Here is a 27723-nt window from a genome sequence, read left to right on the forward strand (position 1 = left end):
GACTTTTCAGAGCCCACACTGCCCCCAAATTTCCCTTGGTTCTTCAATCATCCCACCCTATTTTCTTATGCCCCTTTGGGGAGCTGTTTCTCCCAGAATGAAGTACCCCCGCCCCCACCACCGCCTCCACCATCACTCGTGCAAGTCTGTGCAATCAGTCAGGCTTTCCCAGCAGCCCACCCTCCTTCCCCACAGCCACGGACCCCCAAGCCTCCACTCCCCACAGCCAGCACCAGAAATCCACTCCCCCCACACACCACAACATAAGAAGGAACACAAAGACCCACCTCCCTCTAAAATCCCTCATTCTTCTCTAAACTAGAAGCCAATTTCTTTTACCCAAGACTCTAGAAGCCCCACTCCCATGCAGCTCTACGTTCATTTCCTCTCCTCATGGTCAAAGACAGCAGCAAGAACCACCTTCAAAATTTCCCTTTGAGGAGAAGATGTCAGCAGGGCTGAGGCAGCTTCACCCTATGCGACAGAGGTGTTGAGACACTACTGCTTGATGTCCATCAAATGCTAAACTGCAAGCCCAAGAGTGTGACTGTGAGAAGGAAAGGTCTTCTGGGGACAGACCCACTAGTTAGAGAGCTGTTATAACCAGTGGGCACAGGACTAACTCAGGAAGACAATTAATAAGGGCCTTGTATAGTTAAAAATAACAGAATTCAATATTTAGCAGCTAGGAGTGCTGAATGGCCAATATTAATTATTAGTGATGCAGAAGCAGCTTACCTAGCAGGAAGACAAGAGTCTAATTGCAGGTACAGACTGGACCCTGGGATAACACGTGGTACAAAGACTGGTCCTATCAGCCAGTAGGACTGTTGGGAAATGAACAGGCCAACTACTCAGGGCAAGGAAACACTAGCTTCATGACAGCTACACCCAAGGCACCAAAACAGGTGCAAGTTCGCTGACAGCACTGCACCAGCCAAACAGGACAGGGGAGAAAGAAGCCCTGCAGGTAGAAGTCCAGCTACCGCTCTTCAGAAGTTAGAACTGGCTGTAGAAACTAAAACAAGGAAACCCCATTTTCAACCTTCGTGGAAAACTTCACTTTTAACAAGTAGAAGAGTGAACTAAGAAACAAGACTGAGAGGGAAGAGCTGTGCGTCCAAAGCCCGGGCCTCCCACTGATGTGTCAAGAGATCCAGGCTCCCTCTGACAAACAGCGACACTGCAGTGGCTGAGACAGGCGGCTGGGACAGTGCAGACCCAGGACGCAGTGGCCATGCCCGAGCGGGCAATGTGGCCAGACACTAAGTGGAGGCTCCACCAGAAGCCAGCTTGCGCCCATGATGCGGCAGCCCACACCTTCCCAGATGCTGGGATCTGGAGAGCTGGGGCTTCAGACTAACCACTGGGCAAGGAAGGCTTTGCCCCAGCCACAGAAACAGCTGGAGGGCCCCTGGGGGACAGGAGCACATGGAGGACCATGAATGATGAGGGAGGAAGACATCAATCACAGAGGGAAGAGGTCAGTGACAACAGCAAGTGTAACTTACCACGACCAAGGGCTTTGGACAAAACCTTGCCCCGTCTCGACCTTGAAGTCTCGATGTAGCTCTAGCCCCTCAAGAAAGTCAAGAAGGGGTTAATACACACAAATCACAACAATCTGGACGAAGGCAGTCTCTATGGAGCAAGAGAAACTCAGGACAAAGGAAAGAGGACTTGGATAAGATGGGCCCACTTTTTCAAGAGACAGCAGAACATTTAGATGGTTCAAGACATGGGGACGTCCGAGAATGGCAGGACCACAAGGCAAGTGACAGGCCCTTTAGCACTGCACACCAAGGTCGGCAGCCAGGCCCTCCCAGGAGGCAGAGGAATGGAGTCAGACAGACTCTCACCCTCCCACTCCCACAGGAGAGCCTTGGGCCAGCTCTTGAACTTGCTTTTCCCTCATTGGTGAATGCAAGTATCTCCCACTTCACAGGATTGTTAGAAAAGTTAGGTGAGATACAAAAAAGAAACGAGACCCTTGAACTTGGGGGCCCCATGAACGAGAGATATGAGGGTGCAATCTGAACAGTGCTGTAAGAAAGGGACAGGTCCTGATGAAACTCCAAAGAGAGGGCGGGAGCGTAAAGGAAGGAGTTTTTCCCAGAAGACAACAGTAGTTCCGGGCTCATGTGAAATAATTAGATCTGCTAATCTGTCCAAAACCTCACCAACTGGCTTCAAGGCAGAACCCAAAGGAACCAGCAAAACCACTAGAAAAACAAATAAAAACACTCAGTTTCTGGTATTAAGCCCTCAAGGGGAACTTCCCTGGTGGCCCAGTGGTTAAGAATCTGCCTTCCAGTACAGGGGACACAGGTTGGATCACTGGCCGGGGAACTGGGATCCCACCTGCGAGCAACTAAGCCCGCGCGGCAACTACTGGGACCACAAGCCACAACTAGAGAGTCCATGCGCCGCGACTAAGGCACAACGCAGACCAAAAAAAGCACTCAAGGAGCTCGCCACCTAGAAACAGAGAAGAGACGAGCACAAATTGACCACACAGATAGAGCATGGTGACAGGACCAGAACACAGCAAAAAGGGAGACTGACTGGGCAGGGGCAGCGATGGCGGTGGGGGTGGCTCAAGAAAGCCTTACAGAGGTGGTGAGACGCACTGGAAAACCCCACAACTAACGGTAAAGGCGGCAGCGAGCCCACGATGCTCACATGGTGGGCGTCACCTCGGTCACTCCTCAAAGGCCCCTCTCACCTCACACTGTTTATATAACTTGCCTCAAGTCACTCAGTGACTTGAACCCAGTCAGTCCAACTCAAACCTCAGCTCTAGGGTTTCACCCAGTGGAAAGGAGGGTGAATGGTGGTGTCTTCAGGGAGCACTACGGAAACGAAGCAGGCAACTCAGGAAGCCGGTGTAGACAGGGCATGCCCAGCAGTACAGTTAGGCCCTGAGGCAGGGTGTGTGACAGGCTGAGAGACCCAGAGGCCAAGCCATAAGGCGGGCGAGGGAGTCCCAAGTGCCTGCCGGACACCATCCTTGAAGGACTCCCTCCTTGGGGTCCAGAGGGCCTCCATAAGAGGCGCAGCCTCATAGGAGCTGGGTGGGAGGAAGCTCCACATGATACGCCAAGGGCCAGCTTGTCTCCAGAGCTGGTGCTGGTTAGCTGGTCAGAGAGGAAATGGATTGGCACTTGGCATGTGTGGTGGGGAAGACACACAGGTGTGGAGGAGAGTGTGCCCAAGATTAAAAATAGGCCTCAGGGATGGACCTGGTGATCCAGTGGATAACACGCCACGCTTCCAATGCAAGGGGCCCAGGTTTGACCCTTAGTTGGGGAACTAGATCCCACATGCTGCAGCTAAGCCCGAGCACCACGGACTCTAGAACTTGCTCTACACAGCTAGAGAAGCTGGCAAAGACCCAGCGTAACCAAAAAAAAGAGGCCTCAGGGAATCCTCAGATGGAATCATTCTTGCCAAGATCACCCAGGAGACACCACTGGGCAGAGAGTCCTCAAGCCTGGATTCAGGGGGAAAGCAGAGCAAAAGAAAGGTGTGGTCTCAGCCAGGCTCCCTCTGGCCCTGAATGCACTGTTCCAAAAGGTTCTGGATGATTCCAGGGGTCACTATCTGGTTCAGGGGAGGTAGGGAGAAATTCTGCCTCCTTCCAGTCTTAGGAGCTGGCCTCATGACCAACACCCAAAGCTGATGAACCGAGAGGAGGAAGGGAGACCCCCTCCATGTAAGTTCTGGGCCAGGCTCTCCCCGGGTGGTGGTCCCCCCATCGTTCTAATCACTTGGGGAAAACTATGTGAACTCCAGTGCCCTCCCAGAGGCTGGGGCAGATGTCATTTCTCACATCACCCCTGTCCTTGCTCCTGGCCACTCCTGACCCTACATTACCCCTCAAATCACAAAAGGATCTTTCCAATCCCAGAATGCCACGAGGCCCTTGTCTGCACCATTTCTTCTCCTCAGCACTACCAACACTTGGGGCCAGATCGTTCTTTGCTGTGAGGCTGTCCTGTGCATTGGGAGATGTTTAGCAGTATCTTGGCCTCTACCCAGTAAATGCCAGTAGCACCCTCCCCAAGCTCTGACACCCAAAATGCTTCCAGACATTTCCAGAATCTCTTGGGGGCACCCCTCCCTCAGTTGAGAACCAGACACTCAAAAGGCCTGAGGAGGATGGACTTGGCAATGAATCCAGAGCACAGCCATCTCCCCGATGGTCACAATGACACAAAAAGGGCTGTAGCTCACACTTAAGGATGTGAACTTGAGTCAAATACAGCTCTCCAGAAACCCTTTCTAAAAAGACCTCTCAATCAAAGTCTTGAAGCAGATAGCCCCTGAGCCCCGAAGGCTTGTGTTTGGGTCAATATGACCTGACTCTGCTCTAACTGTCTGGTAGAGCCAGCCAGAGGAAGTGGTCTGCATCCGTCACCAGCTCAGACCCAAAACTCTGTGAGTGCCGGAGGAGGCTACTGTGAGTCACTGCCCATCCTGAAGCTGCGAGGCCAGGCCTCACCACTTCTAGGTGGCTTTCCCACCTTCCCTGGTCACAACCTCTCGCACTTGCCTGTGTCTCTCGAGTTCCTAGAACATTTGAGATTCTTGCCACTTAGCTGATGCTTGTGTGGATTGGCTCTGATCACTTTTAGCAGACTCATCCTGTCTCCTCAAGAGCCAAAGGGCTGGGAGGGTGGGACCGTGTCTTTTTCCCCTCAGTACCCTGTGTAGGACTTCCCACGTGGTGCAGTGCTAAAGAACCCGCCTGCCAGTGCAGGGGACACAGGAGACTGGGGTTCAATCCCTGGGTCAGGAAGATCTCCTGGAGAAGGAAATGGCAACCCACTCCAGTATTCTTGCCTGGAAAACCCCATGGGCAGAAGAGTCAGGTGGGCTGCAGTCCAGGGGGCCACAGCAGAGTCAGACGTGACTGCACGACTGAGCACACATCCTGTGTAGATGGACAATGCATTGGCCAGAGGACACACGGGTAAGGACCCTGGGCTTGCAGTGTGTTGCCAAAGGCAGTCCCAGGTGACAGCACCTGTCCTGGGCAGGGAACAGCAGCAAGAAGGCAACTCTGCCTAGCCCTGCAGTGAACAGGGCAGCCCTCCAGCCGGCTCAGGCGACGATGCGGCTCTTCCGAGCTTGGGGAGCACTGAGGACAGGTGCCTGGGTGGGAGCCCGACTACAGCAGGGAGCAGCGGCTTGGAAAGAGCAGGTGGATTAGTCATGGTGTCCTGACAGCAAGAGGAAGTCACCGTTGAGGGGGATGCCCCATTAGATCGTGACTCAGGGGGTTGAAGAGGAGCAAGTAAGAACAATGTGAGGTCTGAAGGCCCCTGCCCCCCAGGAGCCTTCGGCGGGAGGAAGGAGAGGAGGAGAAGGAAGTTGCCAGTGATGGTGAAGAGGAGAGACAACAGAAGTTCATGCACCAAGAAGTTCAGCCAGAACCAGGAAATAAGAGAAGGCACCAAGTGAGAGAAGAGCTCCAAACCAGCCCAGACGGTGCCTCCCAGGGCTCAGGGGTTCCACGGTCCTGGCTGCACTTAGCCTGCTGGAATGGAGCTGGGAAAGCATCCCTGCCACCAGCCACGAGAGAAAGCGGTGGACCCAGAGAAAGGGACCAGCAGGAGCCTGGCACCCAGGCCCCAGGCCCCAACTGAGCAGGGCAAGGAGTCCGGAGGTGGAGACGGAAGCCACCAAGGATGCACAGCAGCCTCATCTGCTTTCAAAAAAGGCTCTGGTTTGGAGCGCACTTGAGGCAGGAACTTCTCAGGGCTGGAAACAAGCTGTGGGGGCTGCTGTCGAGCAGGAGCCTGGCCAGAGAGAGTCCTTCGCCTGCTGCAGCCTCCCTGCACCTTGTGAGAGGCAAGAGCTACTGAGGACAGTCGATGCCCAGAAGCATCGGCACTCCTCCAGGGTGGGGGGTGTCTGGGGACGCTAAGAAGAGCTCTGTCCTGACTTTAGGGGCCGCCTCAAGAGTCTCCTGAGCTCCTGCAAGGGCAGGCCTAGAAGCCACGGCAAGACAATCAAGAGCCCCTGGGAGAGCCTGCACCCCTTTGGAGGAACAGGACGGGACAGGAGAGAATTGGGGTGCTGCCAGAGGAGAGGCAGGACCAAGCACCTCTCCACCTGGTTCCCTGCTCACATCTGCTGCCCCGACCCTGCTCTGAGACCAGCCCCAAAGGCCCTGCCTAAGGGCAGGCCACATCCCACCCCATGTGTCCTAGACTTTCTGCCTTAACTGGACACCTGCCCCTCCAGGGTCTGGCCAGTGTCTCCCCATCCCAGAGCACCCCCCATGGCCCATCATTCAGGTTCTGTCTCACCCCTCCATGTCCTGAATTGCCCTGCTGCCAGTTCCCCTGATTTTTCAACCCCAGCCCTTGAAACCTCAGCACCAAGTCACCAGCATCAATCCTAGCCCAGCCCTTCCTCTTCCCCCAGGCTCTGGCCCTGGACATCTCCGCAGCCTCCTCCCTAGCGTGGATCCTGGTCCTTGCAGCCTGCCCACAGCAGCCACACTCCTGGCCCCTACCAGCCCACCCAAAGCCTAAACATTCTTCAGAACCACACCCTGCCACTGGGCCTGATGCCTGGCCCCGCATCCCGGTGGCCTCGCTCCCCACTCCCATTCTGCCTCAGACGCCGCTGGCCCCTGGCCTTCTTCCTGCTCCCCCTACCTGGCGCAGGTTTCGAGTGACCCGGACATCGTGCCAGGCGTTGTCGTTGAACTTGCCGTTGACGGGTTCCACCAGGGCTTCAAAGGCTCCCGAGCCCAGGTTGATGACGAGCCAGACTGCCCCGGATTTGAGGGACAGGTTGACGTAGTCGGCCGACTTGCCCGTGTGCAGCATCAGCCCATTGCGCTGCAGGGTGCGGAAGGCCAGCGTAATCTCGTCCGTGCTGCTCTGGATCGGGTTGTGTGACAGGTCGTAGCAGAAGAACTCATTGCCCTTGAAGGTCGCCACAAACTCTTCCTTGCCTGGATGCCGCCGTAGGGAAACGGAAGAGGGCTGAGCGGCGTGGGCACTCCAGACCTCCCTCTTCCCCTCCAGCCACCGGGCGTAGGTCCAGGGCACCCAGAGCCTCTCGATCCCAATTGCAAGCTGTAGGCTCTCTCCCCTCCCCTGCCTCCTCCCACTGACCCCCTCCTCTCTGGACCCCGACGTCTTTGCTGTCAGAAGCAGCTTCCTCCACACCTAGCTCCAAGGCAGGAGGCTGCTAAGTGGCTCTCACACTGACAGCTGACAATTAAGCTGCCACAGGGCCAGGCGAAGCAGACAGAAGCGGGCAGTCTCACCGTCTCCTCCCCAACCAGCCCTCCCCCAGCCACTCCCCTTAACAGAAAGATGCGGAAGAGAAACAAGAGGCTGCACCTGAAGTCTTCCTAGAGTGTCCCCCTATGGCGGGGCACCAAGGGTCTCCTGAGTGCAGCCCACTTCCCCCTCCTGCCTCTTTTCTGGTGATGGCCATTCTCACTGCCTGGGAACAGTCTCAAGCCTGACCACCTGGGATGGGACTCGTAGGCCTGCTTCATAGCACTGAGCAAATGGAGAGAATGGGGTGGGGGGCAAGGGGAAGACACATGGGAGGGTGATGTGGGTGACAGATGTGCCAGGGAGCAGGGGGCGGGGCTTACACAGGAGGCCACCGCGATCGCTGTCACCATCCCCTCCAACTTCCTAGTCCAACCTGAGAGGACAGTGCTGACAGGTCCTAGGTTGAGCGCCTCCGAGGGTGGCCAGAGGGCAGGTGTAGGACCCCTATGTTCCAGGAGATGACTGGAGGCAAGATACACAGGCAGGCCTGGCTCGTGTGTGTGTGTGTGTGTGTGTGTGTGTGTACACCCAGCATAGGGCTCCTTTCACTGGCACTCTAAACAGAAGTGAAAACAATTGGAAGGGCCTTAGGGGCATTTAGCTTTCTACAAATGGATGACAACGGCTTAGTGGCGGGAAGGTGGGGTCCTAACCCTACACCTTCACAAGCCAGAGCCCACATCCGTCAAGGGAAGAAAACGGGCCCTGGAGTCCAGGGAGCACAGAGGACCTGGACTCTGACAGGACTCTCCCAGCTGGGCCCACCCATCTCGCAGGTGAGGCTGGGAGTGAACGAGACAGCCGGCTGAGGGCCTTCGTGAAGGGTGGAGTTTCTCAGCACAGGCCCCCAGGCCCAGGAAGAGGCAGGGCATTCGGCCCTCAGAAGCCACCTGCCCACAATGTGCCAAGCCCCACCATCAGCATGGCGTGTGGAAGCCGGGGCTCTCTGGTGCGCCTCCTGCAGATGCCCCTCCCCTGCACAACAGCTCTGCTCTCCCTCCGGGCAGGCTGCCCGCAGACTCAGTCCTCACTGCCTCCGGATGCCAAGGCACCAGCTGCTGCCCCAGAGCCTGGCACAGCACTCGCTGCAGCTGGCGAGGCCCGGTTTCCTGAGGCTGTGGGGCAGCAATGGCTGGTGGGGCACGGGCCACATGGGGACAGCTGGAAGCCCCACTCTGCCCACCTGAGGGCTCCAGCAGAGAGGGCCAGAAAACAAAGAGGAGTCAAGGAGAGACAAGGAGGGAAAAGTAGGGAAGAATGGTGATGTGGAGGCAGGCCATGTGGAGAAGGAGAAAGATGGACCATGGGGGACAGAAGGGGTCTGGAGACAGCACAGAGTTGGGAATGAGCAAGAGATGATGGGGAAGCAATCTGGATAAAGACAAGCACTAACCGGGAGGGGACAGGTAAGGGTGATGGAAGAGGGCCAGCAAGGAAAGGGGGACAGAGACCTCTAGGGAAAGGAAGCCAAGGCCTTGCTGTTTCCATAGCAACCAGGCCTGCTGCCCAGGCACTGGCAGAGCCGGGGGGGCTCAAGGACCAGAAAAGGGAACGTGTTTGACCTTGAGTTTGCTCCATGTCCTAGTCTCTCCCGAAAGCCCGGCCTCCCCTCCCACTCCCTCACCTTCACGGCAAAGAAAATATTAAAAGGAGAGTCAAACAGAAAGAAAGGAAAGAATAAGGCAACCACGTGGAAAAGTGATTGGAAGAGAACAAAAGAGCCCTGTGAAAAGGAGAGAGGCGGGCCTAGAGCCGGACCCCGGCTGCCAAGGCAAAGTGGAGAGACGAGGCCATTCCTCGACTCTTCCAGGCTCCGCTCCCATCTCCTGGGAGAGGAGCCAGAGTAAACGTGTCCTCCATTGCCTGCCGCCGCCAGAGACCCAGCAGGCCAGGGATGGGAAGAGGCTTGGAGGAGCCAGAGGGAACCTGGAAGAACTGGAGGAGAGCGACGGAGAAGAGATGAGTAAATGTGAACCAGAAAACCCAAGAACAGTGGGAAGGACAGACAGAGACCGCCCTGGGGTGGGGAGGAAGCAGAAGGAACTCTTGGGATTGGTGGGGATGGGGGGGCCGTCTGTCAGGTAAGGATGTGGGGGTTGCCAGGCCCACTGAACTCCCAAGAGTGTGAAGCAGATCTGAAAGGAGCGGGACATGGAACAGCAGGGGGCGCTCGCTCCCATCCCGCCGCCGTGTAGACGCCCCAGAACTACAACTCCCAGCATCACTTGAACATTACCACTCCTAACCGTCCCTGGCACAGGCAAGGGGTCTCTGCTGACACTCGTTTGTCTCCCAGGGTCGGGGAAGTGGAGCCCTACCAGTGTCCCCAGTCAAGCTGGATGTAGCTGGAGACCAGCTGTTATGGTCCTGAACCTTTAAAGGCCGTGAGGGGCAGAGCAGCCGCCTCCTTTTCAGGCCCTGCTCAAAGCCCTCCTCTGGGAAGGTCTCCAGCCCCCTTAGCCCCTCCCTGCTCTCAAGCACTACAGCTGTCTGTTCTGCTCATTTGGCACTTACTGCCTAGTAACATCTTGTACTGCTCCCTTGAGAGGAAGTATGATGTGAAAAAGAAGACCTGGGCACTAATGCTGGCTCTTGCACCAGCTTTGTGACCTTGGCCAAGAGGCAGCATCTCTAAGGCCCAGCTTCCTCCTCAGGACAAAGAAGCTGATCAGCTGCCTACCTCCCAGGTTGCTGTGGGCATCTAGAAAGAGACTGGATGGGGTGAGGCTTCCTAAACTGTAAACCATTCCACAAATAAACGACTTGTGTTACTGGGATGTAACGTTCTGTGTGTATATGCACTGCCTCTCTCTCTCTCCATCAATGAATAAATTAACTCCTCTGCACAAAGTCTACACTTTGCCTATACTTTGCATGTACCAACACTGTATTGTAGTTATTTGTTAGAACGTCAATGAGCCCCTTGAGGACAGAGCCCATTCACCCATTTAAAATAAATCTGCTGAGTACACGCCTACATATGTGCCAGGAGCTGTGGAAAACACTGGGGGTATATGAACGAAAATACCCAATCACTGTCCTCAGGGAGCTTGGTTGAGAGGGGGAGGCAACCAGGTAAAGTGACAGTTACGATGCCGTGTGGCGAGTGATATAATGAATGTGAAGACAAAGGGAACGCCGAGCAGAGTCTGGGGTTTGCCGAGGGAACTTGGGGGAGACTTCCACCGCGGGTGGCCTAGCTGTTTTTCGAGAGTCAGCTGAAAGAGATACCAAACGGCTGGGGAAGAGGGCAGAGATGGCAGAAATCGAGGCCAACAGAACAGCACATCCTAAAGAACAGGACTTGATGGCCCTAGGGCTTGGCACCCACTGGAGCTCGTTGAGGGGTTGCTTCCCTGCCCTGCAAACTTCTTAGGAAGAGATTCTCTTAAGAGATAGCCTTAGTGCAGGAAAAATAGGGAGCTTGAAACCTACAGCCCTGAGACAGGATAAAGGGCCCCAGGCTGGCCTCAGGGGCATTGGTGAGGTCAGTCTCCTCATCTGTAAACCAAGGGCCACAAGCCCTTCCACCGGCGGGGGGTGGGGGGTGGGGGGGGGTGAAGGCTCACTAAAGTGACGCCTGTGTTACATACCTATTAAAAATGCCAGTGTCTTCACCAGAATCCCCCTGGGCTGACACCAAGCATGCCTTCAGAATGTGACGGTTAAACGGGGTGTCGAACCTGCTGCCCAGCCACTCTCCCAGGGAAACAGGTACTCTCAAGGCATCCCTGTTCTTTGGCCTAAACAACTGCCACAAGAAGACATCTGTGTTCTAGAAATAGGTCATCAGGACAACAGGGCTTTGGGAAAGAGATGGAGCTCTGTGACCCTTCACACCAGGGCAGGTACTACGAGTGCGGGGTAGACCTCAGAGCCAGGAGAAGGCTCGAGGCCTCTGTTGACTCTGCTGCCCTCCAGGAAGTGAAGTTGGCCTGCGGGGGTGGTAAGGGCTGGGCTCTCTGGGGACCGTGGGGTCACTGACCTTTTGACGACTGGTGCACATCGCCGGCTCCTCCTCTCCCGGCCCCCCCCTCGGAGAACAGTAAGGACCCTACTGGAGAAGCAGAATTGGGGAGTCAGGCACAGGGGGCTAGCCAGGCAGTCCCACCCCAGCCTTGAGGTGATAGAGGGCCTTTTCCAGGGCAGAGCACCTGCCTGGAGGTACAGTGGGGGTGGGAGTGTGCTCTGGATACTCATTTGCTTCAGGGCCTCTGGAGAAGGAGCTGGTTGACAAACCAAGAACACCAGCCCCACAAACCCCATCAGACTCAGCCATGGATTCCACCCCTTGCCCAGGGCTGGGGAGATTAGGATGGAAGAGCAGAGGCCTCATTGCTGGTTGAGGAGCCCCTTCTGCCCGACCGCCTGCCAATGGGACAGCCCTCTGGTCCTGGGGGCCCTGAACGTTCACGGCCACTCTCGACCCCGACCTGCTGGGCCAGGTTCCTGCTCTTCCGCTCATGCAATAGCTTGACACAGCAACCCCTCTTCTAAAACGGCCCCCGTTCCCACACCAAACCCCTCTTCTGTTCTCTGCCATATTCAAGGCAAGCCTGCTTCTCCGTCTACAGCTGTTCATTTACTGCAGTGTGTGCTCTCAAGGTTGCCTTCGTCCACTTCTTGGCCAGTCAGACTGAGGGGCTTTCCAGGGGCGGGGTCACGCTCCCTTGGCTCCTGGTCCTTGCATGGTGCCCGCAGCAGGGCCGTGCACACCAGCAGGTCCTGCCAGGCCGAGCTCACCGTGGGAGCAGGAAGGCCTTTCTCAGGGAGGACATCTCGCTCCCCGCTGCCCAGTCCCCTGACCCTGGGCCTCCTCTCCAAAGTCCCCACAAGCACATGTCACCACATCTGGGCCCCAGGCTGCCTTGAGCTCTCTGCCCACCCCGACCAGTGACTCCCAGGCACCACAGCTACCACCAGCCCCTAGGAGATGGTTCTTGAGGGGAACTCAAGGATGGAGTTTAAAAGTCCCTGTCTGGGCCCTGACTCCAACCCCAACCCCCAGAACTAAAGCTAGAATAATGCCTGAGCTGCGGCCTTTCGGGGGTGGCGTGGGGATGGGGGTGGGGGCTTTAGGGAATCCTTCAGGCCTTCATCTATGACAATGGTAAGCCATAGCTGGCATCTCCAGAACCAGGCACTGAGAGGCAAGAAGGATGGGAATCAACCCGCCAGGCCCTGACTACCCACTCGGGACTTCCTCCCTTCACACATTTCTTGCCATAATTTCACATCCCTGCACGAATTCCAGGTCTCTACCGCCCCAGGCCTAAATCCATCACATTCCAGATCTCAGTCTCTCCCCACAGCCCAGCCTGCATCCTGTAGGCCTCTCCTGCTTACAGGCTAAGACCATCACCCCATCTCTCTGGAAGGTGAGCCCCGACAGAGAACCACCCTGGGCAGGGGAGCAGTGCCTGAGGGTCTGGGAGGGAGTCAGTGACAGGAAGGTCAGAGCTGGGGGATCGTGGTCAGGACTCCTGGGCTCTGTCTCCAGGTTTGCTGAACACCAGGGCTTTTAAAGACAGTAAGGACTTGGTCGAAGGGAGGCTAAAAATAGCTGAGCAGTCCCAACGGTACCACCAATTAAAGGCTGTGTAATCACTAGCAAGTCACTTCATCTCTCTGGGCTTAAATGCCCTCATCTGTCAAACAGGGTCAGGAGACATCCTCAAGTCACCGGCGAGGGTGTATGGGCCAGGGTGGGGTGGCACGGGGGGGCTGTGGAAAGGAGGTATCCCACAGCAGCAGGGTGAGGGGAATGAGGCTGCCTAAAATCCTCTTCCTCCAGCCCATGCTTTTCTCTTTGTATTTGGGTTCACAGAAGAGAAAGAATGATCAGAATGAGTGGAAGGAAATAAAACACCACCATGAGAAAGAAAAAAAAAAAAAGCAAGATACACTATCAGGAAAACGCAAAAAAGGTGACTGGAGACAACGGCAGGAGTTCAAACATCTCTTGATGTCAGAAACCAAGGTGGGATGAGGGCGGATGGAGTGAGTCGGGGGAGTTAGGGGAGGGGAGAGTACACACCGGGACCAGCCCCCCGCCCCCCTGCCCCAGCACCCAATAAAATAAAGATATGGCAGAGGAAGAGGGTAGGAAGGCAGGAAGGAGGCGGGGCAGGTGGGGGAGGGGGAGGGGAGAGGGGGAGGGGCGGGGCCAGAAAAATCCAGGCGCAGGTTGGGGGCCATCCAATCCAAACCAAACCAGAGCTTCAAACCATACCTTCGCTGTTTAACGTCAGGTGAGCCGGACCTTGGAAAGGGGAAGGAGAGAAAGAAAGAGAGGAGAAAAAAAAAAAGAAGAAAAAAAGAAAGAAAAGGGGAAAGAAACAAAGAAAACACGAGTCATCAAAATCAGCCAGAGAGAGGGGAGAAAAAAGCTTTTGCTGCCACAATTTAAAAACCCTTTTAACTTGTGACAGACATCGGGGGAAAGCCCCCAGCCCAGAGCTGAGGGGAGGGGCCCCGATGCCGAAATAGAAGGTGGAGGGCACGAGATGGGGAGAGAGAGAGAGAGAAGGGGGCGCCGGAAAGGGGGACTGGGTACAGGCAGAACCAGAGGAAGGAGGGGGCAGGGAATTACTGCAGGGGAGAGGAGAGTTTGGTTTCTTTTTTTTTCTTCTTGCCGAAAAAAAAAAGGAAAAGGAGGAGAAGCATGAGGCTGGGAGGGCTGCTTTTTCCTTTTTCTTTTTTTCTTTTTTTTTTCTTCCGGGAGGCGGAGAGAAAAAAAAAACAGTCAACGAGAAAAACGATTCGGATGAAGGAGAAAATAAAACACGACACAAAAATCAAAGCCACCTGGAGAGAGAGAGAGTGTCCTGTTAGCATGGGATTGAGCTAGCAAGCGGGATCTCCACCCTCCACCCCATCCCACGAGCCTGGCAGAGACAGAAGGACTGGGGCACGAGGAGCCTGGGCCAGGACAGCCTCTCCCACCAAAGGAGGCTGTGGAAAAGCCTCTATCCAGGCCCCATCGCCCAAGCTGCACCCCCCACAGCCTTGGAACGGGTAGCAGGGACCTTGCACACCCGGGTTCTGCGAGAAAATGGGGGCTCAGGAGGACAAAGAGCAGCAGCAGTTAGGAGGAAGCAGAATCTAGGGGCATCCTGGGTCAAGGAGGGGGTCTTGGGACGTCTCTGGTGGTCCAGTGGCTGAAACGCCACACTTCTGCTGCAGGGGGCCCCAGGGAGTCCGGAAACTAAAATTTTGGGGGGCGTGGCCAAAAAATTAAATAAAGAAAGAATGGGGGTCTGGGACCTTCCATGGGGAGGCCTGGGAGGCTAGGCCAGCACCCTCTGACAGCAAAGACAAAAGAGGTCAGCCAGGACCCCCAGGAGGGAGCTCCCTGAGAGGCCAACACACCTCACTCAAAACTATTTTATGAAAAAAAACAAAACCTATTCTACGGATCCTCTTACTCCAGCCAGGTCCCCTCCGAGCTGCCCCAAGAGCTGAATTTTAGAAATGGGAAACACCAGCCCTACATCCAAGATTGAGAGCAAGATTAGTTGGGATTTTTTTCAGAATTGCCTTGGTCCCTTGAGAGAGCCTTGTCAGCTCTGATTTGGGGGCCCCCTTGGCCTTGGGGGGAGAGACTCTGATCCACTCGACCAGTACCCAAGTCCCTGAAAGTCACCAGTCAAGAAAAACTCCCCTTCAGAGAGGCTAGCAGCACCAGGCCCACAGCTGAGCTGAGAGCCCGGGGCTCCCCTAGGCAACCAGTCAGTCCCACCAACCTCCGCCCTCACCTCCCCACCCCTGCGCCCGTGGGGTCTGGCCAAGCGAGTGAGGAAGGAAGGGCCTTGCAGCACCGCATCACCCTTGGAAACCACCCCAGGGGCTGTGATCATGAGATGTGGGCCCTGGAGGCAGAAAGGCAGGATCAGGACAGAAGATAGGGGAAAGTGCCCCAGCTGTCTCTGAGGCAAGGCTGAGGGTCAGGATGCCTGGGTTCCAGAAAGAAAGACAGCAAAAAGGCCAGAAGGGCATGGTGGAGGGCCAAGGGCCTGGGCCCTGAGCAAGATGGGCGAATGGTTCCTGCTGCCCCCTTCTAGTCTCTCCCCACCTCTGGGTCCGAGGCCAGCTGGGGGAGGGGAGCACAGCTGCTGAGGGCTGCCTCTGGACAGAAGAGCTCTTGGGGAGACACAGGTTTCAACCACAAAACTGGAGGGAACCCAAGTATTTGGACGAGTCTCATTCCCTGCTCCGAATGCCCCCACCAACTGTTTCCTCCAAAATTACCATCTTCTTCCAAACCCCCTACTTGCAGGACCTAGACCTGGGGCCCTAGCCCCTCATCCAGGTCTTCCAGGCCCAAGAGCCGAGTGCCCTGTGAACCCCGCTTCTGTCCCCACAGGCCCGCACCAGCACCACTGCTGGGGGCAGCGGCTTCTCCGCCTTGCAGACCCTTGCACTGCCCGGCTCCCCGCCAGCCTCATTAGCATGCGGCACTCTCCTCTGTCACCACGGCAACCAGCTGCTCGGTTCCCTCAGGCATGACAGCACCAGCCATCTTGGGGAAGGGGAGGCCGGTTCCCTGCCCCGTCGTCTACCCATCAACCCGCAGCTCAGGCCAGCCTGGCCCGAGGGCGCCCTCCCTAAAGCCTGCCTCGCCACCGGCCTGAATTCTCTGCTCTCCCCAGGCCGTGGCCCTCCTCCTTACACCCCTCCCTGCTTCCACCTGTGGCATCAGCCCTCCGCCAGCCCCTGAAGAAGAGCCGGCAGCGACGGATGGCATTACTAAGGGTCCTTTCCTAGGGCACTTTGTCTGGCTGCTTCTGGGTCTCCTCTCCCTGCTACAAAAGGCTAGAGGGAAAGGAGCCAGGGTTACCAGGATCCTCAAAAGGAGATACTTGACAAGAGCCTGGGGAGCACGATGGCTGGCTTCCTGGGAGAAAGCTAGGCCTGAGCCACAGTGTCCAAGGACTGGAAAAGGGGGCGAAGGCACGGAGGTCTCAGAAATCTGAAGGGGGACCCGCAGAGTCCAGAGCATAGTGCCACCGAGGAGTCCCCCAGTCCACCCCCATGAAACCACCACCTGGCAGACCTGCTGCCCCACTGTCAGCCGTACCCCCTCACTCTCCTACCAAAACCCCAGGGAGGACCAGCATTGAAAGAAGAAAGAGGGCTATGGGGGACAAGACTGGAAGACACAAGCAGCCACGCCACAGAGACACACAGATGAATCACATCCCTGTGTATGTATATACACACATACATACACACACACACAGCCATAGACACACACGGCTGTCCAACCACTGACAGGCAAGGCCTCATCCAGACCAGCAGGCCACCATGGTGTCCCCAAGAGATGGCTCAGGGGGCTCAGTCCCCACTGTCCCCGCAACCCAGCTCCTCTCTTGGCCCTCTAGTCTACTTGTTTGGAGAACTGTTCCCTGTTTTCTCCCCTTCAGCTCCAGGCCACTGCGCCTCCCCCACCAGCCCTCCGGCTTCTTCTCATGGTCTGGCTGTTCCCCAGCAGGCTTCTCCCCTCTCTGCCCCTCCCTGCGCTGCCTGCTTCCTCTTCCCGCCTCTACTTGCCACCCCCCCGCCCCTCTGGTCTGTCTGCCCCCTCCCCACAGGCTTTCTCCTCCACCCTTTCCCCCTCTTCCTCTTGCATCTCTCCCTTTGTTCCGGAGGAGACATGACATCAAGAGCAAGTAAAAGTCACATCAGCACTAAATCTTATCTCCAGCCCTCAGAAGGCTGCGTCCACGCAGACGCGCATACTCTCTCTCTTACACACACACACACACACACACACACACACGCACACACGTAAACACTGACACACGGAGAGACAGACCCAGACAGGACAGATGCAGACACAGATGCAGACGCTTCTACAGAGGCTCCCGAGACGTGGGCCACAAAAGGCAGGACGCTGGAGAGGCACACAGCTCCGCACACACTCAGACGCATACACAACTGTACGTGTACAGACGTGCACTCAGATACAACAGAGCCGCATGAACATGTGTGCACGCAGGCTCACACACACACACGCACGCGCACGTGGGTGCCTGCCTACAGGATCAGGGCACCTGAGGACACTCCAGGAGAAGGGACAGCGGGGAGAGAGACGAGCCAAACGTGGACACCACAAGGGAAAGGGGGTTCCAGCCCCACACTCAGCCAAGCCCCCTTGCCTTTCTGCCCCAGACTCCTGCATCCAGGGCACAGTGGGCTGCCCACATGCTTCCCAGTCCCGCTGCTCCAGGAAGAAAGTATGAGACAGGTTTGGTGACCAGGACCCTCTCTCCCTCCCAGCCCCCTGCCTGCCCTCCTGTGGGGGCCACGCGAGCTCCACTGCAGCCCTGCCTTCAAGCCTGGACCATCCAACCCAGTTTTTTCTCCCTGATCTGGTCCACCTCGAAGAAGGAAAAGAAACATGGAAAAGCACAGTGAGAGGAGAAGGTTCAGAGAATGACAGGAACCCAGAGGGAGCCCCGGGAAGGACAGAAACAGAGAAAGAAGTCCAGGAACAGAGCCCTGGAGAAAAAGAGGCAGAGACAAAAACCAGAGAGAGAAAAGGCAAATGAAGCAGAAGACAGGGAAAGAATGGACAGAGGGACCCTGAAGCGAGGCACGCTCGGCGCCCTTTCCTGGGCCTGGGCTGAAGGAAGAAGCAGACCACCCTACCTACTCATGCCAGCCCAGGGGACAGGGGACTGCAAGTGTGTCAAAGAGGAGAAACGGCCACCCAGCGCACACACCCTGACCCAGGGACCCGACCCGCTAGCCCTGGCCTGCACTCTTCAGACCCCGGAGCGAATTCTACCCGAGCCCCCAGGCCCTGGCAGGATGGTCCTTCTACGCTTCCTCCCCTGGGCTGCGCAAAAACATATCTTCTCAGTCATTTCTGGACACTTGTGAATCTTCAGCCCCACCCCTCCAGCTCCGCTCCCAGTCTGGTCTCCTCCCAGGGAGGAAGACAGGCCGGCGGGCGGAAGGGCTGAGGACAGGCACTGGAAGGACTGGCCCTGCGGGGCCGTTCTCCCCAGCAGACCAGAAAGAGGGGACAGGTTGAGGGGTGGGCCAAGGCAGCCAAGAGGACACCGTTCCCTGGGCCCCCCACATGGGCAGGGGAGGGGGCCGCCAAGACCCCCAGCAAGTGATCCACCACCTCCCAGCGACCGAGAGGCATCACTCACCTTCCATGGGGTGCTCCTCTATAGCCCAGCGAGGTTCAGGAAGGGGGAGGCAAAGAGAGAGAGAAAAAGAGGGCCGTTAACGCGGGTACCAAGGACAGGCTCCACGCGGAGTGATGGGAGGTGGGTTTAAGGTCTTCTAGCCCGCCCAGGCCTGGACACAAGTCACCCAACCTGGAAGGCCCCTGGGGGATGAGAGACCAAGCTGTTCCCTGAGTCGGCACCTCACACATAGGGTCACAGAGCCCAAGGGGACCTGAGCCTAAGTCACACTTCAGGAAACTGAAGCCCAGGACAGAGATGCAACCGTTCAAGGTCACGTGGAGAATCAGAGGCCAGGCCAGGAGCGGCAGTCAGGCGCCCAGCCTCCCCCAGCACGCTCCTCCCTGCACGCCACCGCATCTCAGAGACAGATGGGGACACGCTCACGCAGGGCTCACCCTCACTGACACACTGACACACATAGGCACTTCGTGATGCAGAGACCTGTATAATCTCTCACACAACTCACACCTGAGACCTTTGCACACTCAGACCCAACCGTGCTTCCCATCACCACCCTTGGGGTTGGGGGTTAGTACACAGCTTCTGTCGCAAACTGCTGCATGACTCCCATCCCAGTCACTCAGCCTCTCTGAGCCTCCAGTGCCTCTCCAGGGTGGAGATGGGTGGACTAGGGCCCCTCTGAGGCCCCTTCTGGCTCTGGTTCTACGATTCTGGGATAAATGACTTTTCAACAGCTGGCTGAGACAAAATGCCCCCAGGCTGGATGGGCTACTTCAGTGGTAGAAGGGGTCAAATTTGGGGGAGCCAGACTGAACCTACCCTTCTGTCATGTCACAGCCTTTGGGCAGTCAGCCCTCACCGCTTAGGGGCCTGCCTGAGCCTGTCCCTCGGGCTCACCATGTAGGTCAAGAGGGAAGGAAGGAACAGAGGGAACCGAGAGGCGATTCCTTCAACTAAGCTCAAGAAGGCTGGGCCTACACACACGCACACATGTGTAAGTGGACCCCAGGATACACACATGCACAGGCAAACAGCTGTTCAGGACACACTCATGCCCGCATGCACACACTTTGTGTTATTGTCTCATCCGCTCTCAGGGTTAGGTGAACTCCAGAAGCACACACTGTCATTTGTCACATCTTATACCCGCCCCCACAGTACACACAGGCTCCATGCAGAATCAATACCCGCGCTGCGATCTAATACATAATATGAGCTGCACACCACCCCCCACTCCCTCCAGGGGCTGGAGACCCACCCATCTCCACCCCCTGTGAGGAACACAGCTCCCTTTTTTGTCTATGATCTATCATCCCGCATTTTCAAACCCACACACACAAGCCTGTACGTGTCTACATGTGTTACACACACACTTCTCTACAACCCAGGGCTTCTTTTACCTGGCAGCCGCATCCCCCAATAGCCATGTATACAATGACTTGCTTAAATAAACTGAATCACAGGACTTTTATGGTGGGGAGGGGAGCTGGCTAGGAAGGGGCCCCCAGGAAAACCCTCAGGCTCTCGTGAGCAGCCCTGTGTCTGGGATCACTTCGGCCCCCGTGTGCTGGGGCCTTGGCCAGTCAGCACACTCATCTCTTTAGCTCCTGCACAAACAAGCAGGCTCGGGGTTTCTGGATAATCCAACATGGCGGGGATTGCAAACCCTATTCCCACCTGACACAAAGGTAGGTCATGCTACACTCAGGAAGGTCGAACGACCAAGTATAGCTTGCTGCCTGCACGAGTCCCCTGTCTCCTGGCTTCCTAGCGAGGCACCTGGGGACTCGTTGGCCTCTTCTTCCTGGCTGCACTTTGCTTTCTGCTGATTCACCTGTGCCCCTCACCTGCCATCATGGGCCCCTCCAGGCTCAGCCCCGTGCCCTCCACTCCTCTCTCTTCTCCCGCCCTCCTCCGTGAGAGCTCACTTTTATGGCGGAGGGACCCCCAAACCTGTATTTGTAGCCCTGGCCTTTTCCCTGCAGGCCAGTTCTGCACCCACGGCAGTGCGCTCAGCAATCACTCAATTCCTGACACCCAGCCCCTGCTCAAGCCACACTCGACATCTCCACCCTCTGCAACTAAGTGCCCATTTTCCTGCCTTCAGCAAAGGCACTGCTTTCAACAAATGCTTCTTTTTTTTAATTTTATTTTTCAGCTGCACTGAGTGGCATGTGAGATCCTAGTTCCCAGACCAGGGATTGAACCCATGTCCCCTGCACTGGAAGCCAGGGTCTTAATCACTGGACTGCCAGGGAAGTACCTCAACCAACACTTCTTATGGAGTATATGCCCCACACGCTGCCACACTCCAGAGATGCCATGAGTCAGTCACACATTGTGTGCCATCACACACCAGCTTCCGGGCAACCCTCACAAGCTTGGTATGTTATCTCCCTCCTTTGCACAGAAAAGGACACTTGCCCAGGAGCACAAAATCACCTCTGCCTCTGCCCACTGCACTCCTTGGTCATCAGAGCCCCCACACTCACCCCTAACCCAGGTTCCTGCCTTAGTCTCCTGCCAGTTGGTCCCCCCACCCAAACCCCGCCTGGCTCTCTTGGTACATGTACCAGACACACCTTACTAAGTACCATTGTGATCAATACATAGGCACACACACGCACGTGGGAAGAACTTCTCAGTGGCTCAGGTACAAACCTCTTCTGTGTCCTGACCTGCCTACAGAGAAGCGTGACCCGAGTGGCTCACAGGCTGAGTGTCCTCCTGTCCACAATGGCCCCCTCCTCCTGCTGGCCTTCCCTGATCAGATCAGGCACCCAGAAAGCAGCCTTGATCTTTTTTTTTTTTTCCATATACCAATCACCAGGTCCTATCAATTCCAGCTTCTAAAACTCTAAAAGCTCAGCTTGACTCCCTGAAACTCTTTCCATCCCTCGATCACCATCAGCACAGCCCAAGGCCAGACCCTCCTCAGACCCTCTTCTCAGAACACTCTTAAAGGATCTCCTCCTACGGCAGTCTTTTTACCCTGTAATTCACAGTCCAAGCACCACCAAAGTGGTCCAACCAAGTCATGACTCTGCTTAGGACTCTTCAAGGCTTCCCAGGACCTACAAAATCAAGTCCAATCTTTTTTTATTTTTATTTTTAGCTGCACTGGGTCTTCGTTGCTGCGCCCAGACTTTCTCCAGTCGTGGCAGGGGCTACTCTTCATCACAGGAAGGGCTACTCTGTCGCAGTGAGCAGGCTTCTCACTGCAGTGGTTTCTCTTGTTGTGGGGCACGGGCTTCAGGCGCTCAGGCTCAGTAGTCATGGCAGATGGTCTTAGCTGCTCCACGGCATGTGGGATCTTCCCGGACCATGAATTGAATCTGCACCCCCTGCATTGCAAGACGGATTCTTAACCTCTGGACCACCAGGGAAGTCCAAGTCCAGTCTTTTTTTGTTTTTCTTTGGGTTGTTTTTTGGGGGTTGTGCCGGATCTCAGTTGCAGCACGAAAGAATTTTGTTGCAGTGTGCAGAATCTTTGTGGCAGCATGCAGGATCTTAAGTTGCATCACACAAGCTCTTAGTTGTGGCATGCGGGATCTAGTTCCCTGACCAGGGATCAAACACCAGCTACCCACGTTGGGAGGGCAGAGTCTTAGCTACTGGACCACCGTGGAAGTCCCAGTCCAATTTTCTTGAGAAAGTCCATTTGAGGTTTTACCACGCCTCCCTCCAACCTCCCCTCCTTGCAACAATCCAGGCTCCAGTCACTCCACGTTTCCCTAATATGCCATGTGGCTATACATACTATTCCCTCGGCTGCCTGAGAAGTCGACTCCTGCTTCCAGACTAGGTCAGTCTATGTAGGTCTGTGCTCTGAGCTGATCTCCTAGCCATCCATCCTGCTTTTGTGCCAGTTCTCAAGATGTACCTTGGGTTGTTATTTCACTTCGGATCTCTATCGCGATTGTGTTTCCATGTCTGCTTCCTGGCTGGACTGTGAGATCCCCAAGAGCAAGGACAATGTCTCATTCATCTCTGTGTATCCAGCTGCTCACACAGTTCCTGGCTCAGAAAAAGGCAGGCCTGTGTTTGTTGAATGAATAAAAAGTTAAAAGTGAACACTCCTCACTTACCCAGCACTTTGGGTGAGCCTGACTCTTTCTGTCCACCATTTCCCTACTGTTAATACTTCATCAATAGATACTATTACTCCCTCAGAGAGATGGGGAGACCAAGGCTCAGAAAATGGAAGAAATTTTCCCAAGGCCACACTGCTGGGTAGAGGGGCAGAATCAAAATCTGAACCAAATTTGTCTGGCTTTAAAAGTTCTGATGGGCTGCATTCTGGGCCTGCAAGTCAAGATTTCTAGAAGCTGGTTTTAATCCGCAATTCCGATCTTATTTCCCATAAAGCACAACCAGGGACTTCCCTGGTGGCCCAGCCAGCAGCTAAGATGCGGCACTTCCAATGCCTGGATTCCATTCCTAGTCAGGGAACTAGATCCCGCATGCTGCAACTAAGACCCAGCACAGCCAAATAAATAGGTAGTTTAAAAATAATAACAAACCACCACCATCTTGGCCTGATACACTCAACTCACATCCTCTAGACTCTGCACTTAGGCCGTTTTCCTAGCGATAAAGCCCTAGCCTTTCCTTTACCTCCACAAATCTCACTCAGCCATCCTTCAAGATCTAGCCAAGTTCTACCTCCTCTTTGAAGCCTTCTCTTAGACCACGAGGGTTAATAATCATAGTAGCATTTATTGATCACTTAGAATAGTGCCTGGCACATCGTAAAGTGAAAGTGTTAATCGATCAGTCATGTTCACGTCTTTGCGACTCCACGGACTGTAGCCCGCCAGGCTCCTCTGTCGATGGAATTTTCCAGGCATTCAAGAATACCAGAGTGGGTAGCCATTCCCTTCTCCAGGGGATCTTCCAGGGTCAGGAACTGAACCCCAGTCTCCTGCATTACAGGCAAATTTTTTACCATCTGAGCCACCAGGGAAGACCTAAGGGTTTCCATTTGTTGTTGTTCAGACGCTAAGTTGTGTCTGACTCTGCGACCCCAGGGACTGCAGCATGTCAAGCTTCCCTGTCCTTCCCCATCTCCTGGAGTTTGCTCAAACTCATGTCCATTGAGTCAGTGACATCATATTTCCATGTATTCACTTATTTAGTCCTCACAACAACACATGACCTCCATTTCACAGAGTAGAACATTGAAAAACAATGCGATTCAGCAACTTGTCCAGGTTCACACAGCCAGCAGTTTGCAAACCCGAGATTAAGCCCAGCAGCCCATGCTCTTAACCATTCCACCCTAGGAGGCTCTCCTTGGGAACACCTACCTCATCTCTGGGATCTTACAGCAGTCGCTCACCAGCCAGCTCTCTCAGCTGTCCATCGCTTTCTGCCTGGAGCTGTCTCCAACAGCAGAAGCTGTCAGGACCACAGGTATTAGATGCTAGAGCTGACAGAGTGATTCCACATATGTGACCTCATTTACTCAACTTTCATACACGCAGGTCTTGACTGCCTCCCCAGAGGGCATAAATGGTATTGTCTTGGCTAACATGAATTCAGGATTCCGGCAGATTCATTATCAAGGACAGTGATGAAGACCAGAACCAAAGAAAAGAAACAGTGCTGAGCAGCCACAACTGACATGATAACAGTTATACATTAAAAACTGTTATTTTCTCATAGGGGAGCCTCTCACACCCAACCCAGAATCCGCTCTCTGTTAGTGACACACAATTCTAACATGCTGGGAATGCTGATTTCCAAATTCACAGAGAGCGGGGGTGGGGGTGGAGGGTTGCCACCTGACAAATCCTCCAAAGGGCGGAGGTGGAAAAACTAGAAAAAGCAAACATAAGAACACAAAAGTACAGCAGTCTGGCATCATTTCAGGCAGGGACATACCTCAACAAAGGAAGCACTGAGTGACAGTCCGGGGCAATACCTGAGGGGAATCACGACAGCCTGAGTCTTCCGGAAAAGGCTAAATCACCTTCCAAATGTGCTTAGGCAGGCAGGGAGGTGTGCAACATATTTTTTAAAGATTTCCATCTGAAATGTTGTAAATGGTGGTGAGTTGTGTATTTTAATGGGATAATGCCCCCCTTTTCAGGAGGAGTTCCTCCCTGAGGGCTCCGGAAGGCTGAGAGTTTACCGATCGATTTCCACTGCCCTCTCTCAGTGGTAGAACAGCCGGCCGACAAAGATGGGAACACACTCATCACACACTGGCTGCAAGAAGAAGCTGTATCCCAAGGAATCCAGGGTGGTTACTGGTTTCGGATGAAACACCGTCCCAAAGCACCTCCAATACACCAAGCGCAGGCCATCCACGACACAGCTGACTGACCGCATCTCCTTTTCAAAGGCAGCGTGGAGAAGGTGGGAGCCCCCAAAGTCAGTTCAGGTTCAGATCCCAGCTCTTAATCTCACGGGGCGGTCATGCCTTCAACACACACAGCAGACGCCCACTAGCTGTGAGGCCCTGCTCTCTCCTCCCTTGACTGTGATCTGATTCCCATTCTGTTCTAACTGCTCCCTCCCAGTGTCTGCGGCTGCTGCTTTCCCTCCTCCTCCTAAATGAGCCCCCTGACGTCTCTTCACCTCCTCCTTGGCCACTTCATCTGACCCTAAAGTTTCCAATACACTCTCCACACACGCGGCTCCCAGGTCTCCACTTGCAGCCCCACCTTCAACTCAAAACTCTGGTCTCACATTTCCGACTGCCAGGACACCTCTGTCTAGGAACAGCAAGACAGGGCTGTGATCTGTGGCTCAAACCTGCTCCCTCTCCCAACTTTCCCCTCCCCTGTCACCCCCACCACCATCCTTCTAACCAAGCAAACCTGAAACCTCACCACCTCTGCCTGTCCATGTGGGAAAGGCAGAGTGCCACGCTTCAGTCGCCGCCACGGCTCTCAGCTGCACTGCTGCTGCCGCCACAGCTGCCACCACCCTTCCTCGCCGCTCTCAAGACAGCCGAGGTTCAGGGCATCAGTGTCTCTTCCCTGAACTTTCTCCCACTGATTCCTCCACCGCATGACTCTGCCCTCCATACTGCATTTTACCCTTCACTCCCAGCTTCCAAAACACCATTCTTATTCACACACCTCCTCAAAAGTATTTTGTGGCTCCATTTACCAATACTCTACACACAGCATCCAATACACATTAGTTGAATGATTTAAGTCAAAACCTGGGGAATTTCCTGGTGGTTCAGTGGTTAGGACTCAGTGCTTTCACTGCTCGGGGGGCCTGGGTTTGACTCCTGGTCAGAGACCTAAGATCCTGCAAGCTGTGAGGTGGGGGAAAACAGACAAACAAAAAACAATCCCAAGACCTGGCCTCGAGCTGCTTCTCCCACTTTAGATCTCAGTCTTCCCTTCACTCCTTGGTGCCCCTGTAAGGCCATGATGTGCGCTCCCCCTTCTACACCGTTGTTCTTACTAGCTCCTTTGCTTGGCGGGGCCTCCTTGCAGCCAAGGAGGTCAGTAAACCAAGTTTACTGATCAACATTCAAGACCAGTCTTAAATAGTATGTCTTTTATTACTAATCCCCCATCTTGGCTTCCCAGGTGGTGCAAATGGTAAAGAATCCGACTGCCAATGTAGGAGACCCAAGAGATGTGGGTTCTGCCTCTGGGTCAGGAAGATTCCCTGGAGAAGGAAATGAAAACCCACTCCAGTATTTCTTGCCTGGAAAGCTCCATGGACAGAGAAGCCTGGTGGGCTATACCACATGGGGTTGCAAAGAGTCATACTGAGCACGTATGCACACACAATTTGTAAACTCTCCCCTTCTTCAAAATCCCAAGAGTACTCTGTTTATAATAATACTATAATTTATACCACTAGGCTTCCCTGGTGGCTCAGTTGGTAAACAATCTGCCTGCAATGCAGGAGATCCAGGTTCAATCCCTGGGTTGAGAAGATCCCTGGAGAAGGAAATGGCAACCTACTCCAGTACTCTTGCCTGGAGAATCCCATGGACAGAGGGGCCGGGCAGGCTACAGTCCATGGAATCATGAAAAGTCGGACAAAACTGTGTGACTTTCACTTCATTTTACACCACTTGTTTAATTCCCACAAGAAACTTGTGAGATAACCATGCTTGTTCCCATTCTGCAGGTCAGGAAAAACCAGTCTGAAGGTTAGGTATTCATGTGACTCACAGGCCTAGTGAATAGAGAGGTCAGATTTAAACCCAGATCTGACCCTCAGGAGACAGAGCTTCACTGTCACTAAGCTACACTGCCTCACTGCATCTTGCTGCATATAGCATGCTGTTTGCTTGCTGTTATTTCTCGACACTTTCTATGTGCTGGGCACTATTCTAAGCATTTTATATGAATTAGCTTATTTAATTCCCATAACAACTCTTTAAGGTAGGCAGTATTGCTGTCCCATTTTACAGACAAGGAAACCGGGCAGAGACAGCTTAAGTCCAAGGTCACTGCCCAGACAGCCCGACTACAGAATCTGTGCTCTTAACCACACACTGCCTGCTTTTCATCTGCTTCCTCAGTTAAGCAGGCAACTCCCAGAGCAGTGTCTTCTCCACGTCTGACTCACCTACAGCCCCCAACACAAAGTTTGTCACAAAGGAGGCCTTGACAATAACCTGCTGAATTAAACTGCCAACAAACCTACCAAATACACATGAGACCCATGCATCTATCTTCCTGTTAACACACGCATCACCGCTGGTTTCATTTCTCTCTCAAGTGAGGTACACACCACACCCCTGACACTCCATCGTATGCCTCTGTGCCCCCACTCCACTCAAGGTATTCCACACATACTGGCATACTCTTCTTCCTTGATCACTTTTCAGCTCTTTCTCCCCACACATGAATGACATGAGGAGGAATTCCCATGAAAATCAATGCAAAATCCCAGTCTACTTGATCCCTACTTTGGCAGACAGTCAGCAGGAATACACACACTCAGTGACTCATACTTAGCCCTGTCTTCAATCACCTGTGGCCAGAACCTGAGAAAAGAAGCAGATTTCCTAGCATGGAAGTTCTCAGTCAATGGGCAGGCCCAGACCCAGGAAGGCAGGAGAGGTGGGAGTGGGGAGTGTCCAAAGGATCCACCAACTAGCTGAAGGCAGATTGGTATGTCTTACATATAAAGCTAAAACTATTTTTCCTAATGTATATCTGATTAACCACAATGGCAAATATAACATCAAAGCCATGTAAAAGCTTTCCTGAATTCATAGTAGCTTTGAGTCATCTATTTCCACAATAAACAGATAT

The 27723-nt window shown here is 54.6% G+C and overlaps 1 protein-coding gene across 2 annotated transcripts in view; it reads right to left on the minus strand.

The window, feature by feature from the left end:
* Nucleotides 1–27723, minus strand: part of NRXN2 (neurexin 2) — a 100185-nt gene that overhangs the window by 68543 nt on the left and 3919 nt on the right. For both annotated transcript variants that reach the window (XM_069566146.1, XM_069566145.1), the window contains exons 2-5: nt 18476–18493; nt 13543–13572; nt 11296–11367; nt 6672–6973 (exon numbers count right to left, since the gene is read on the minus strand). In XM_069566146.1, coding sequence (XP_069422247.1) covers nt 6672–6973; nt 11296–11367; nt 13543–13572; nt 18476–18493 — 422 coding nt within the window. The remainder of the gene's footprint in view (nt 1–6671; nt 6974–11295; nt 11368–13542; nt 13573–18475; nt 18494–27723) is intronic.

Source organism: Ovis canadensis, chromosome 21 (genome assembly GCF_042477335.2).
Source record: "Ovis canadensis isolate MfBH-ARS-UI-01 breed Bighorn chromosome 21, ARS-UI_OviCan_v2, whole genome shotgun sequence".
Taxonomy (NCBI): domain Eukaryota; kingdom Metazoa; phylum Chordata; class Mammalia; order Artiodactyla; family Bovidae; genus Ovis; species Ovis canadensis.